Genomic DNA, 15,074 nt, shown 5'->3' with positions numbered 1-15,074 from the left:
CAGTATTTTACAAGGTCTCTACCATGATATACCCAGAGTTTGTTTCCAGTCTCTGACACTCATTATTTGTGACCTGAATCTCTCTTTACTCTGGTATGATGTGAATCGTCACTTTCTGATTGAACAAACTTCCTATGGAATCTTAATGAAGAAGTGCTGCTGTTCAGATGCATTAATTCCTGATGATGGAATTCCTGATTGGATTCAAACAATTTTAAAAGATACATTGTTTCAGAACTTCTAAAACATGTTTAAAAAGTTTATGGCTGCAGTACTTTTCAAAGTCTTATGAAATGGCATACTGCCTCCAATGGTCAAAGCAAATAGCTTGCTTTTGAGCTTAGGACAGCAGGTGCTCTGCTGAGCTCTGGATGAGATGTTGTTCACTCGAAGTGTGGTAGGAGATGTGGGGCATGAGCCCCCTGTCCTAATGAACCAAGACAGGGCTGGGAATATAGCTCAGTTGGCAAAGGACCTGGAAGTGCTATAATTTACCGTCCATCCCCTAAGCTAACTTAAACAACAACAACAAGATGCCCGGTGTGTGCCCTTGTAATCCCAGTGCTAGAATGGCTGAATTCCTGGGGTTTTCTGCACAGCCAGCTCAGCCTCCTTGGCAGGTTTCAAGCAAATGAGAGATTCCCATCTCAAAAGCAGATGGGAAGTACCTGAAGTATAATGTCTGAGGTTGTTCTTCACTCACATTTTGCGCACGCGCGAGCACACACACACACACACACACACACACACACACACATAAAACTGGAGGAAAAAAAATGATGAGAGTGACAAATAGGGAATTTCCTGGGGAAACCAGAGGGAATGGTCAGTGTATTTGGTTACATTCCTGAATGTTAATTCTTGAGGGGAATTTTCTAAGAAAACTCAAATATAAGCTGGGCATAGTGGCACATCCCTGTAATCTCGGCACTCAGGAGGCAGAGGCAGGTAGATCTCCGAAGTTAAGGTCAGCCTGGTCTACACAGTGAATCCCCGGCAACCCAGGGATACACAGTGAATTCCAGAACAGCTGAGGCGTCATAGAGCAGCCCTGTTTTAAAACAACAACAACAACACATAGAAATGAACAGAAGCTCCCTGAGATGAAGGCACCTGTTCAGCAGTGAGGCACGTAGATGACGTCTTGCTGTCAGCGCTGAGAAGTGGTACATAGTGCCGCCTCTAGTCATCAAGCAGTGACTGGCCCTGTGCTGTGTGTGAGCAGCTAAGGGTTATGGGACTGTGGATTCTTCCACAGTGGCTGTATCTATTTTAGAAACCCCTCTTTATTGTTAGAACCTTTCAGGGGATCGTGCACAATCTTCTGTGGGAAAACTGAAAGATTTTTGAATGAAAAAATGTTGATTTCAGTGTTCTTAATATCTTCTTTTAAATACTCTGGTGTTAAAGAATGGGCTGTCTTCCATAGTTTATTTGCCATGTCTGTACAGTTTGTATTACTCAACCTAACAATGCTGGAGGAGGGGTGGTATGTGGCTGAAGATCACTAGGTATGATTGTCGCATTCTCTGTTTTTCTTGGAGCTGTGGATCCTGTTACTAACTAGGATTTCTTTATTCTTTTAGGTGCCCACCGATGGCAATGCCGGGCTGCTAGCAGAACCCCAGATTGCCATGTTCTGTGGTAAACTCAATATGCACATGAATGTGCAAAATGGGAAGTGGGAGTCAGATCCATCAGGGACCAAAACCTGCATTGGCACCAAGGAGGGCATCCTGCAGTACTGCCAAGAGGTAAGTCCCGAATGGTGCCCCTTGTTCTTGTTGGATCACGTACATTCATTATCAGTATTAATACTTTATTTTATATTCATATTTTCTCTCTGATAGTAAAAAAAAAAAAAATCTGAGTTCCCAGTGATCCACTATACCATTAGTGCATTCATTTGCTTTACCTTATAGTTTGCCCGGTTACAAATTGTGCTGTGTTTTCTTAGTTTAGTATGTTCTGCCATGGCTGTTCGATAAAGGCAGTATTTTGCTTTAAAGTATTAGAATTAATATTTTTCTCAACCACGTTGATATATTTTAGTTCATTTGTAAATTGATATTTTTCTGGTTTTTCTCTCAGTTAATATTGTATCTTTGGAATGAACTCTAAAAAGTAGACTAAAAGGTATTTCTACTTCATCCCTTGTTGATACACCTTTTTATTCTTTAAAAAAATAATAATTTTATTTCATGGATATGGATGTTTGGCCTGCACGCATGTCTGCGCACATGTGAGGCTGGTACCCAAGGAGATACCAGAGGGGGTTGTCACGTCTCTTGGAACTAGAGTTACCAAAGTACAGTTGTGAGTCGTCATATGGGGACTGGGAGTAGAAATTGACATGTTTCCTTTTCTGAAATGCCTGGGCTTAAGTATTTTGGACCTTACAGAATTTGAAATTTTGAGGGTTCATAATGAGCTGCTTTGTGGATGGGACCCAAGTGAATATGAAATTCTTATATATACCTCAAACACACAGCCTGAAGGTCATTTTATGGAGTAATTTTAGTGTTCCTCCATTTAGGCTGCAGCCCGTCACATGAGTTCAGATAGGAATTTTCCAAATATAGATTCAGAGCAGTTCTCAAAATGTGCCCAATTTTGGAACATTTCAGATTTCATGTTTGGACCACAGATGCTCAGTTTCCATTTACTTTTCCCTTTTCACCAGCTCTTGAGAACAGTCAACAATTGTTATCAACTGCTTGTCCTACCATGATATGGTATTAGGAGTTACTGCTCCCCTCTAGCTACCTCTCTGTACCCTTTCTCTCCCCCAGCTTTCAAAGTGCTAGCAACTATTATTCCAATAGACTTTAAGAAAGGCTGGACACATGCTTAGTCCATGGTGTTGACTTTTGTCTGTTTTTGATGAATGGCTACCGGTACCTGTGAATCATCACGAAGACCTGTGTTTTCCACAAATAACCGTATGTTTTTAAACCTTTGAATACCGGTCCTACAAAAGTTACTTTCCTTGACCCTGGAAACAGACTCCAGTTTATTCTGCACTTAGTTCGGTATTGCGAGGGTAGCTTCATTTTTTTTTTTTTTGTTTTGTTTTGTTTTGTTTTGGTTTGTGGTTTGTGCAGGGCTGGGCCACAGAGTAGTTCTTCCCACTCCAGGCTGCCTGCTTGTGGGTAGCCATGGCGGAGGAGCCAGAAACGGCCTTTGGCCTTTTTATTCCTTTTTCGTACCATTCGTCTACTTTTGCTCACCACCTGCAGGCCATTGAATAAGGAATGGCTCAACTCTCTGGTTTTTTTTAGCCTTTTTAATGAATTTGATCTGCATTCTAGAACAATGACAAGTCACTGAACCAGTTTATTGGCTTAAGTTTCGAAGAAGAGACCAGGTTTGAATTTCAGAGTTAGCCCTATCCTGTATCAGTGTAGCACATTTCAAACACCTGACTCCCCAGCCCATGTGATGGAGTCTGCAGTCTCCATACTTTACCTGTGTGATTGGCACCTGCCTAGTTTGCAGGTTGAGCTCTTGAAATGTTGGCCAGTCAGATGTGTACTGTTAGCTTAAATGCTGTATTTTGGAAATTTAACATTAATAAAGACCTAAAATACACATAGCTTTCATTTTGAAATGACTGTATTATATGTCATAAGTATGTTACAGTGAAATCATATGGGATTCAAGTTGATTTCCACCTCTTTGTATTTTTTTTTCATGAGACTAGAAAAAAAATGTGAACCTCCACTGGCAGTGTGTATGTATTTCCACCCAATAGTGCATGTGCCTTGTCCTATGCCACTGTGACAGGGATGTAATCAATTCATGATCCTGTCAGCTGAGAAATAAGAGGGACATACAGCTGGAGTGTCCTAACAGACTGTCCCTCAGACATTTTTGGTGGTTTTGACTAAGAGTTCTCTGAAACCTTTAAATCACATTATTCAAACTGGGTATGGTGGCTCACTCCTGCTGTCCCTGCACTTGTCAGTCTGAGCTTTAGCCACACAATGAAATCTTGCCTCAGAGGAACAGATGAGGGGGAAAGAGGTGGCTTAGCAGCTTAGAGCACAGATTGCTCTCTCAGAAGATGCAGGCTCCATTCCCAAGACCACATGGTGGTTCAGAAACATGAATAACTCTAGTTTCAGGGGTTTGGATACCCTTTTGTAGATTGCATGGGTAGCAGGCACACATGTGGTACATATACATACATACATGCAGGCAAAACATATATATGATATAAGATAAACAAATGTAAAAAAGAATCTTTAAAAGAAACAAAAAATGTCACTAAACTATTTTAATGCATGGAGATGATGTAGGAGCTAGTGGTTCTGTCTCCCATTTTGAAGCACCTGCCTCTGGATGCCAGGGATTCCGCTTCTTAACATGGCTGTGGCTCACGGTCTTAGTACTACAGACTGACAGGGCTAAGGTGATGATGTCATCACTTGCAATGCCCTTTGTGTTGCTAACCAAGCAGCAGCTTTTGGGACAAGGGCTTATGTTCCTCTGACCTGCTTAGTGACCTTTCTGGAAAGCAGCCTGGGGAATAGACCTTGGGGAACTGCAACATTTAAAAGGAACAAAGAGAAAGCTATGAAATAGCCAGAGACAGGATAAGAACTAGGGTATGTCATGTGCTGTGAGACAAGCTAAGTTAATTGCTAAACAGAGAAAATGATGAGACCATAGTATGTTCAAAAGGGAGTGACTGGAGTATAATTTTTAACAAGGTCAGTTTGTGTCTCTCATGAAAAATGACCATGTGTCAAAAGAGTATTTTCAGTTTACTTATTAAAGAGAGAAGAATGTAAGCTTTTGAAACTGGTTCAGGTTGATTGGATAAATGTAAGTTCTTTGCAAGTTTCAGTTGCATGTTCTTGAAGAGGGATCATCCAGAATTATTTCCACAGGGTGGGAAACATTGGTATTACTCACAGTGTCTGTGCCTGGAAGACTGTAAAATCACCATTCATCTCTAATCCAGTCAGAGAAATGTATTCCTGGAATCAAGTCATCTTTTTCCCACTATCTTTGGGAAAATGGAAATCTAATCTATCTGTCTTTTTCTGGTTGGAAACCTCCTTTTTCTAGGTGTGCTGGTTGTCTTTTTTGTTTGTTTCTCCCCCTTTCTTCTTCTTGCTTCAATAAATATAAGAGCATTACTGATAGTAGGGGCAAGTCTAATTGAAGTAGTTGCTTTAGAATGACATGAACAAGTAAGTGGTGAAGATAAATTTGCATTCTGAGAAGAGATCTAGGCAAAGAGCTCGAGAGGAACTGTGCCAAAGGAAAATACCTTTGCTTTACCTTTTACTTACTTTTTGTTTGTTTGCTTGCTTTCTAATGAGGGCAACTTAAGCTGATGGAGACTGAAGCAAAATCGTCCATCATAAAACTCAGATGTCTGCATAGGGGAATCTGGCTGTTGTGTTAGACACAGCTAAGTTTCTCAGTAGTTGGGGAGGCTAAGGCAAGAAGACTCCACGCTGGAGACCATACTTGGCTACATAGTGAGATTCTAAGTCCAGAGAGGGAGTGGGGTGAGCCTGAAGAACAGAAGGTAGAAAGAGACTGCTGAGTCCGGTGAGTTTTGAAAAGGGGAAAGGATGGTCTTTTTTCCAAGAAAGGGTTAACTGGGTAGGTTCTATTACCCAGTGACAAAACCCACTGAAGAACAGCTTGCATGTGTGAAGTTTTTCTCCTACTCAGGGGAAGAATCCTGACCTGACTCCTGTGGTGGCGGCAGCTCATAAAGAGAGAGGTCCGGACTAGGTCCCTGAGTGTTGGAACTGAGACCTAGAATTTACAGAGTCATATTTCTTGTGTTAATTTCATTCTTTGTCCTGTTTCACTCGTTTCCCCTGCTAAGAAGGGCATTCCGTGGGGCTCAGGAAGGTGGGAAGCTGGCAACCAGTGCTTCTGGGAATGGCATTCCAACTTTGTTTTGCCAGGGAGAAGGGTTCTGAGTGGCTTCATGTTGGCCTCCTCCCTTTGTATGCTGCTGTCACCGCAGGATTTTTTTTCCCCTAAGCAGGAGAAAAACTTTACACACACACACTGCTCAGTAGATTTTGTCACTTGGCAATAGAAACATTCCCTGGCAAAACAAAGTTGGGATGCATTGTAATTAAAGGGGGAAGGGATTCTGAGTGGCTTCGTGTTGACCACACAGAGAACTGGCACCCGCACCAGGGTACTTACCCATGTGCCTGTATGGTCTGGCAGCCTGCAAGACATGGAAGAGTGGCTGCTAACAGAAGAGAGAGAGGAAGGAATGCACAAGGCCAAATGGAGTGACCATGCTCCTATGTACAGTGGGCACAGACATGGGCAGTTGTTTTGGCTGGCACTGCTGGCTGGGATCCACATTGAGTCTTGACTGGCACTAGGAAAATGGCAGAGTGGGTGGAGATGTTTACTTGGGACCCGGTAATGTCCACAAGATACCTCATTGGTGTTTAAGGGTCTTCGTTTTACTCTACACACTGTAGCTTATCCTGGTATATTTGATAAATAGCTTTCATTTATGATCTGAATGTTTTTTCTGCTAAAACACATTATTTTTGCATTTGTTTCTCCTTTAACTCCCTGTTTATAATTTAAATGACATTGATTGACTCTTTGCTTGGAATGAGAAGGAAAATAACACTCTTAACAAATTTTGTTAAATTATGATATTTTTATATTTTTCAAGTTACAGTCTTAAGCGCTGTGCCGTTACAGTAATTTCCATGTCATAGATTCTTTTCAGTGGGTCTTGTTTACAGTCAATCCTTTCATCAACATTCTAATTCCTGTATTATTATTACTTTGGTGACTTTGACTTAGTCATTCCCGATGATTTTGCTTAGTACCATAAAGGTGGTCTTTTTATTGGCATCTGTCATTGCACAGATTCCTTTAAAGAACTATGCGAAGACCTGGGGAGATTACACCTTGGTAAATAAAATGTTTGCCTTCTAATCATGAGGCTAGAGTTCCATCCCCAGAACTAAGTGTAGAAAAGCTAGGTGTGGAGCACAATTATTATTCTAGTGTTGGGGAGGCAGAGACTGGCAACTGGCCAACCCATCTTACTTGGAGCATTCTAGGCTAGTGAGTAACCCTTTTTTTTTTTTTAACTTTTTTTAATTTTTATTTTTTATATTAATTACAGTTTATTCACTTTGTATCCCAGCTATAGCCCCCTCTCTCCTTCTCTCCCAATCCCATCCTCCCTCCCTCATCTCCTCCGAAGTCCACGGATAGGGGAGTTCCTCCTCCCCTTTCATCTGACCCTAGCTTATCTGGTGTCATCTGAACTGGCTGCATTGTCCTCCCTGTGGCCTGGCAAGGCTGCTCCCCCATCAAGGGTCATGATCAAAGAGCCAGCCACTGAGCTCATGTCAGAGACAGTCCCTGTTCCCCTTACTAGCAGTCCCTGTTCCCCTTACTAGGGAACCCACTTGAATACCGAGCTGCTATGGGCTACTTCTGTGTAGGGGTTCTAGGTTACTTATATCCATGAATGGTCCTTGGTTGGAGTATCAGTCTCAGAAAAGACCCCTGTGCCCAGATATTTTTGTTATGCTGCTATCCTTGTGGAGCTCCTATCCTCTCCAGGTCTTACTATCTCCCCCTTGTTTCCTAAGATTCACTGCATTCTGCCCAAAGTGTGTTTATGAGTCTCATTATCTGCTTTTATACAATGCTGGTTAGAGTCTTTTATAGGCCCTCCATGGAAGGCTCCTGTCCTATTTCCTGTTTACTGAAGAATGGATACAGAAATTGTGGTACATTTACACAGTGGAATACTACTCAGCAATTAAAAACAAGGAAATCATGAAATTTGCAGGCAAATGGTGGGATCTAGAAAAGATAATCCTAAGTGAGGTATCCCAGAAACAGAAACACACACATAGTATATGCTCACTTATAAGTGGATACGAGACATATAATATAGGATAAACCTACAAAAATCTAAATACTTAAAGAAGATGAATAGAAGGAGGACCCTTGGTAAGACGAACAATCCTCACTCAGAAAGGCAAACGGGACGGACTTTGGAAGAAGGAATAACCCTTCTTACGGAGGGAAAAAAATAAAAAGATTGATGGCATCTGATGAATGACACCCAAAGTTGTCATTTGGCCACTATACACACGAATGTATGTGTATATGCGTGCACGCATTCACACACAGAAACCATTTCTACTTATTACCAGTAGCAGGACCAAACTGTTATTTTATTTTATTTCATTTTTGTCTCCTATTAATAATGGTGATTTTATTTTATGTACTCTAAACTCTCACAACTGAAAAACAGATGTTTTAGAAGCAGTCTGCTGAGTCAGAGAGACAGCTGTTAGTGTTCTGAGCTAGAGTAGACTGGAGGAGCTGAACTCATGACTGTGACCTCATGTTGACCTTTTGCTAACCAGTTGAACTTTCCTGCTAAATATGTCTTTAAAAGCTTCCTTTCACTGTTTGCTGATGCTTAGCTCAGGGTGGTGCTTTAATATTGATTCTTTGATGGGGAATTAGCTAGTCCATATTCTTTGTTCTCTCTCAAGTCTCTTGACTTCTATTCCTGGCCCTTGATTTGTTTTGGGAATCATTTATAGTGACATATTTGTCCCTTTGGTTCCTTTGGTGCTGTTCTTGGTCAAGGGAAAGAGTCAGGAGAAACAATAATAACTGAATATTTAACCTCAACTGCTAGGTACATATAAGGCCTTATGAAGTTTGATTGAAAAAATTGTTTTCAAAGCATGGTCTAATTTGCATGTTTGTTTTAGCCATGTGCTTATCCAGTGCTCCAGATGCTTGGTACTTACGCTTCCTTCTGTTCCCCAGTTAAAGCAGTTTTTCTTCTTCACAGTCTTGTTTTTTTTCTACAACTCAAGACTTTAGTTCTTCACATTCAATCCAGTCAAACTTGGCCTGTACTAAGGACCACCACAAATAGGATTTTGTGTTAGGTGATGCCTTTCCTGGCTTACAAGGAATGCAAAAATACTCTCACATCAAACTGAGAATGGATTCTAGAAAATGGAGATTGTGGGATATAGTACAGAGGGGTCTTGATGCTGGACATGGAGACCCAGGATTCAAATCTGAGGAGCAGAAGCCATGGGATGTGTTAGTGTGAGTACTTCCTGGTGGGACATTTCAGTGAAGTAGTGTTTCCAAGGGTGGGCTGACTGGGAGAGAATTCAGATTACCAGTAGAGGTGGGGAAATGGATGAGGAAGATCATCCTCTCTGCCAGTTCTGTCAGTGGTCCCGTGACGCAGTACATGAAGTACTGTGATTCACGGCAATCCAGGAACAATGCCTGTCCTGCCTCAGAGTGTGTCCTTACTTCATAACTGGGACAGGCGGATCTTATAAGTGCCAGTTGTTAACTGAGAATCCATATGTAAATCATATACGGCCTCGATCTTCCTCTGTTGCCCTCTGGTCTTTATTCAGCACGCAGAATTCTTGCTAGGCAAGGCTTCCAGGAGATGCTGTTAGCTCTGGGAACATCTACTTGGAGCCACCCTCTGGAGGCTGCTGAGAATGTGAAAAGTGTCAAATGTGGTTGGTTAGATGGATGTGCTTGGCTTTGTTTATTTCCTCTACTATTAGATTACCAGCACATTCCTAAGTAAGTTCTTTCAACCGCTAACAATGTCTGTGATTGCTTTAACCTAGGTCTTCTAAATGAGTGGTTGATTTGTGATTAACAGGCCTGCGGAAAAATGAACACCAGTGCAGGAAGAAAAGAAAAAAAGCTCAATTTGTGAATTTAACATAGCCATTTCCTTTTCCCTAACCTTCTACTCTAAAATTTATTATATAATCAAACATGGGATTCCCAGGAAGAGTTATTTTCTGTCTCTGTCTCTGTCTCTGTCTCTGTCTCTCTCTCTCTCTCTGTGTGTGTGTGTGTGTGTGTGTGTGTGTGATTCTTCATTAATGTGAAACAATTCTTAAAAGACAAAACAAATTTCTTGTCAATCTAACTATCCTTCAGGGTTCTCTTAGTTTGCTTTCTGCTGCTGTGAGAGAAACTTGGTGAGTAAAGGGTTCATTTCCATTTATGGGTCACACTCCATCACCAAGGGAAATCAAGGCAGGAAGAACTCAAGGAAAGAATCTAGAGCCAGGAGTGGAAGTGGAGGCCAGGAGGAGCACTGATTACTGGCTGGCTTGCTTCAGGCTTACGTTCAGCTACCTTTCTTACACAGCCCAGGACCACCTGCCTGCTACATCAATAAGCAACAACAACAACAACAAAAAGCCTCACAGACATGCCCACAGGCTAATGTGATGGAGCCCCATCTCCCCACCCCCCAATAAACTTTTTGAAGATTTATTTTATGTACATTGGTGTTTTGCCTGCATACATGACTATGCTAAGGTGTTGGATGCCCTAGAACTGGAGTTATAGATGGCCATGTGGGTGCTGGGAATTGAATCTGGGCCCTCCAGGAGAACAGTCAGTGCTCGTAACGCTGAGCCAATTCTCTAGCTCAGAGGTGTGTCTTTAATGAAAGTTCCCTCTTCTTGAGTTCCTAGGTTTGTTTCAAATTGACAGCAGATGCTAACTGTTCAGGGGTGAGCTTTATATACTGTTGTTTGGCTCTGTTCTCCTTCCAGCTTTGTAAGCTCAAAATCAGCCCCACCAATCATAAGCACAAAACCATCATAGTTTTGATAGTTAAAAGGTCTAAGGGTTCATGTTAAATAAGGTAATTTTAAAATAGATGGGTCATAATTTCTGTATGAGTATGGGTATATAATATGCATTTGTGGTCTGTTTAGATTCAAGGATTGCTTGGGACTTAGGGCTAAAGGAGATAAGTTGGACTAATTATCATAAAATTAAAATTATTGGTAGTGTGTGTCTTAGTTTGCCTTCTGTTCTTGAGATAAAACTGACCAAATGCAACTAAAGGAAGAAAGGGTTGATTTCATGTTACACCTCCAGCTCACACTACATCACTGAGGGAAGTCAGGGCAGGAATTCCTGTAGGAACTGAAGCAGGAACCGTGGACTATCACTGTTCACTAGCTTGCTCGCCCTGGCTAGTGCTCAGTCAGCTTTATTATACAACCCAGGACCTCCTTCCTACCTGCGCTTGTACCACACTTATCAATCAATGGTCAAGACAGTTCTCAGCAGACATGACCATAGGCCAGTCAGATGTGGGCAGTCCTGCCCCTGAGTCTCCTTGTTCCCTAGTGTCTCCCCATAGTGTCATGTCGACAGTAAGAACTAACGGAGAAAATTGACAGATGTACTAGGCAATGTGTGTACTCATCTGTTTTTGTTTTTGTGTCTCTGTCCTGCCTTACATGTTTGACCCTCTCTATTCGCTTTAACTAAGCGCTTTGGAAAGGCAACAACTCGTCAGCCAAAGGAGGCCCCTTCACATTTTGCAGAACCAAGTGCAAATGTGTGGATATAACGGCATATTAATATTCAGTGTCAGGAGCAGAATGGGGCCAAATTGTTGGGAAGCACCCTCTCGCCCTGCAGCGTTTTGCCTCCTGCCTCATAGAAGGCATCCTTGTGAAAACGCAGGCCAGCTCCCCTCCCCGGCATTGCAGACGTGTTTCATCAGCTGCGGGTTGCCTCTCAGCACCTCATTAAGTTGCAAGCAGAGACCGCTTTTCAGCGTTCATTTCTCTTTCTCAACTAAATGAGATGTTCTGTTTTCTATATCCCCTTCTCATTAGCAGAATTGATGTAGAAAACACTTTAAGATCCCATTTTTCATCAGGTTTTAGAAACTTTAAAAGTGTGTCATTTGAATCAGAAACAGAAATGTGTTCTCTTCCACATACCCTGTCTAGGCTTACACTCCGAAGTTTAAGCGACTGAAAACGTGCTGTTAATACGATCTCTGTGTGTTTAGCTGTTAATGCCCTGATTTCCTCCTCTGTGATGTGAGGCCCTTACTCCTAAGAACCATATGATGTGCTTGCCCAGGAAATGTTTGCAGCGATGTCTGGCATTTGGGAAACCCTTTATTATCATACACATTTTTTTTCCTTGAATATGTTTTTTCAAAAGCTGAATTGGTTCATTTCAAATGATGGAAATATATCATGACAAGGCCACCTCTGTATCTTTTCCATAGATGGCTTTCATTTTATGTAAATGAGATACAGTTCAACCTCAGGGACCACATCAGTTCTGCAAGTCACTGTAAATGAGGTTGCTCATGCCGTTTACTGACCTGTAAACAAAAATGGCCTGAATTATCACAGGACAAGTATCCACCTGCCTCCTCCCCTTGAGCACTGGGATTAAAGGTGTGCACCACCGCCACCCAGCTACCAATATCATCATTTAATAGGGACCCAAGATGGTTTCCATGCCAACACTTTTCTGGCTTTTGGCATTTGGAATTTTTGCAGTTCTCTTAAAATAATTTCATGTACTAACACTTAAACCTTTAAAGATGTGGCATGGCTAAGTAGGCCTTTTTTCTTTTTTTTTAATTTTTTATTAATTACACTTTATTCATTTTGTATCCCCCCATAGGCCCCTCCCTCCTCCCCTCCCGATCCCACCCTCCCTCCTCTTTCTGCATGCATGCCACTCTCCAAGTCCACTGATAGGGGAGGTTCTCCTCTCCTTTCTGATCTTAGTTATCAGTTCACATCAAAAGTGGCTGCATTGTCCTCTACTATGGCCTGGTAAGGCTGCTCCCCCCCAGGGGGAGGTGATCCAAGAGTAGGCCAGTCAGATTATGTCAGAGGCAGTCCCTCCTCCCATTACTATGTAACCCACTTGGTTGGAGTATGAGTCTCTGGGAAGTTCCCTGTGTTCAAATTTTCTTGTTCTGTTGCTCTCTTTGTGGAGACCTTGTCCTCTCCAGCTCTTACTATTTCCCACTTCTTACATAAAATTCCATTCACTCTGCCCAACAGTTGCCTTTTTTTCTTAAACCCTGGTTTTAATTCTTCTAACAGTTTGTCTTCAGCCATGTATTATTAGTGTTAGTCTGTTTTGACCCAAGATGTTGTTAGATGTATAATCTACTCCCTCTGCTTACAAGAATAATACAGGGAGGTTATTTTTCTCAAAAGCTCACAACCAAGTAACTGTTTATAGAATTGTGGTTAGGAGAGAGGTGTCTGATTGCCCAACGAGAGGAAAATGTTTCCATAGTGAATAGTATCAGACCTTAACCAGGAATAACCTTAAATATTTGTCAGACATTTACTGTGCTGGCATAGTGTGGAGGGACTCAAAGAATCCCACATTACTCCTGCCTTGTGGAGCGTATGTTGCAGCAGGACAGGAGCTTCGGAGGGAGAGGGAGAGTGTGGCCAATTGCCCGGTGTTGTCAGTGATAACAGCCATGGGATGAAGTGGTCTGGCTAAGGAAACAAAATGCTTCACGGATGGGCATTAGTCGAACCAGCAAATGAAGTTTGCTTAGTTTCCTTAGTTTCTATATCTCTAAGGAACATAAAGCTAGTTCTCTGTTACATATGAAAGAGGTATATTGAAAAGGGGTATTTCTTAGACTCTAAATGCACTTGCTTTGCATTTCAGAGGCTTAAGAGCTCCTCTGATCCTCACTCTGCTGGCAGCTTCTCTCTCTGGACCTCTTCCTATTTTCCTTCCCTGGCTTAGCATCATTATCCAGATGACCGGTTTACTCACCTCTGCGTGCTCTGGCTTACCCTAATGCCCAGCCAAGTATCCTTGTCACCCACTGAGGCCCTGCATATAGTCACAACTCTGACGAGAGACAATACACTTACATTTTGCTTTGGTCTGGCACCAAGTAGCTATAGAGACGGAGCTGTGGAGGTAAACTACGGTTGCCAAATGTCCTCCACCACACGGGAACTGATGTGCAGCCTTGAGAGTGAATGCCCACATCACAGGGCGGCTGTACCAAACAGAGTCTGTTGAGGCAGCACTAGTGGGTGTGTACGTATCAAGTGCACCAGGCACACCGATGACGACTGTAGAGCATCCACATGTATCAGACGGGGCAGGGCAGGAGGGCATTTGCAGCGTGGTGTGAGGGATGGTAGGTGAGGGTGTGCTTGGGTTTAGGAGCAGTAGGAATTGGGCACAGTTGACTTCTCAAGTAGCTGACCCTGGCCTAGGTTTGGCCTTGCTTTAAGGATCAGGAAATATGGTCTTTCAAAGACTTGTATTTAAGGTTTTTTTTTTTTTAAGTATTTTATTTTATGTGGTGGATGTTTTGTCTGCATGTAAGTGTGTACACCATGTGTGTTCAGTGACGTCAGGTCAGAAGAGAGCATTGGATCCCCTGGAACTGGTGCTGCAGGTGGTTTCCAGCCACCATGTTGATTCTGTGAACTGAACCTGGGTCTCCTGTAAGATGCAAGTGCTCTTCTTACCTGCTAAAGCCTCTTCCTACCCAACCCCCAGCCTGACGTCATGCATACGTCAATGCATACTTTGTGTGTAAAGTGCATGCAAATTTCATTCAAAATATGTGGAAACTGAAGACTGATCCCGAAGTTATTCTCTAGCCTCTACACACATGCCATGGCAGGCATATGCCAGCAGATATAGGGCTGTATCCATACATGCGTACCTAAACACTCACACATACACACACAAACACACACACACAAGAACCATGCCATCTTTACTTCCTTCATAAAAATTTACTGTGCCACAAGAAAATATTAAATATTGAGCTGTTTTTTGCACTTAAATATGATAAAAAGTAGACTTATTCTTACAAGGTCATTTATGTATTGTAATCATTTAATTTTGTTTTGTTTTTTGAGACAGGGTCTTTCTGTGTATTCCTGGTTGACTCGCTGTGTAAGCCAGGCTTACCCTCAAACTCACAGAGCTCCTCCTGCCTCTGCCCACCAAGTGCTGAGATGTAAGGCATGTTCCACCACACCCAGATCTTTTAATTTTTATTCTTGACTAAGACTGAGTTATACAACCTCATATGTAAACAAAATATGCACCATTGTCTCAGTACAATTCTCCCGGAGCTACTTAAGTGAGTGTTCAGATTTTTTTTTTTTAATTTTTAAAAACATAGGTGTTTCACTGTGTGTGTTAGTTATTAATAATTCTTCATCTCTGAGTAGAAGTGACTG

The 15,074-nt window shown here is 42.1% G+C and overlaps 1 protein-coding gene across 4 annotated transcripts in view; it reads left to right on the top strand.

Moving 5' to 3' along the window:
* The window catches only part of App (amyloid beta precursor protein), a 226,599-nt gene that overhangs the window by 56,939 nt on the left and 154,586 nt on the right, over positions 1-15,074 (top strand). For all 4 annotated transcript variants that reach the window (XM_021658341.2, XM_021658340.2, XM_021658343.2 and 1 more), the window contains exon 2: positions 1,587-1,754. In XM_021658341.2, coding sequence (XP_021514016.1) covers positions 1,587-1,754 — 168 coding nt within the window. The remainder of the gene's footprint in view (positions 1-1,586; positions 1,755-15,074) is intronic.

This window comes from Meriones unguiculatus, chromosome 17, assembly GCF_030254825.1.
Source record: "Meriones unguiculatus strain TT.TT164.6M chromosome 17, Bangor_MerUng_6.1, whole genome shotgun sequence".
Taxonomy (NCBI): domain Eukaryota; kingdom Metazoa; phylum Chordata; class Mammalia; order Rodentia; family Muridae; genus Meriones; species Meriones unguiculatus.
This window is presented reverse-complemented; position numbering and strand designations above follow the sequence as displayed.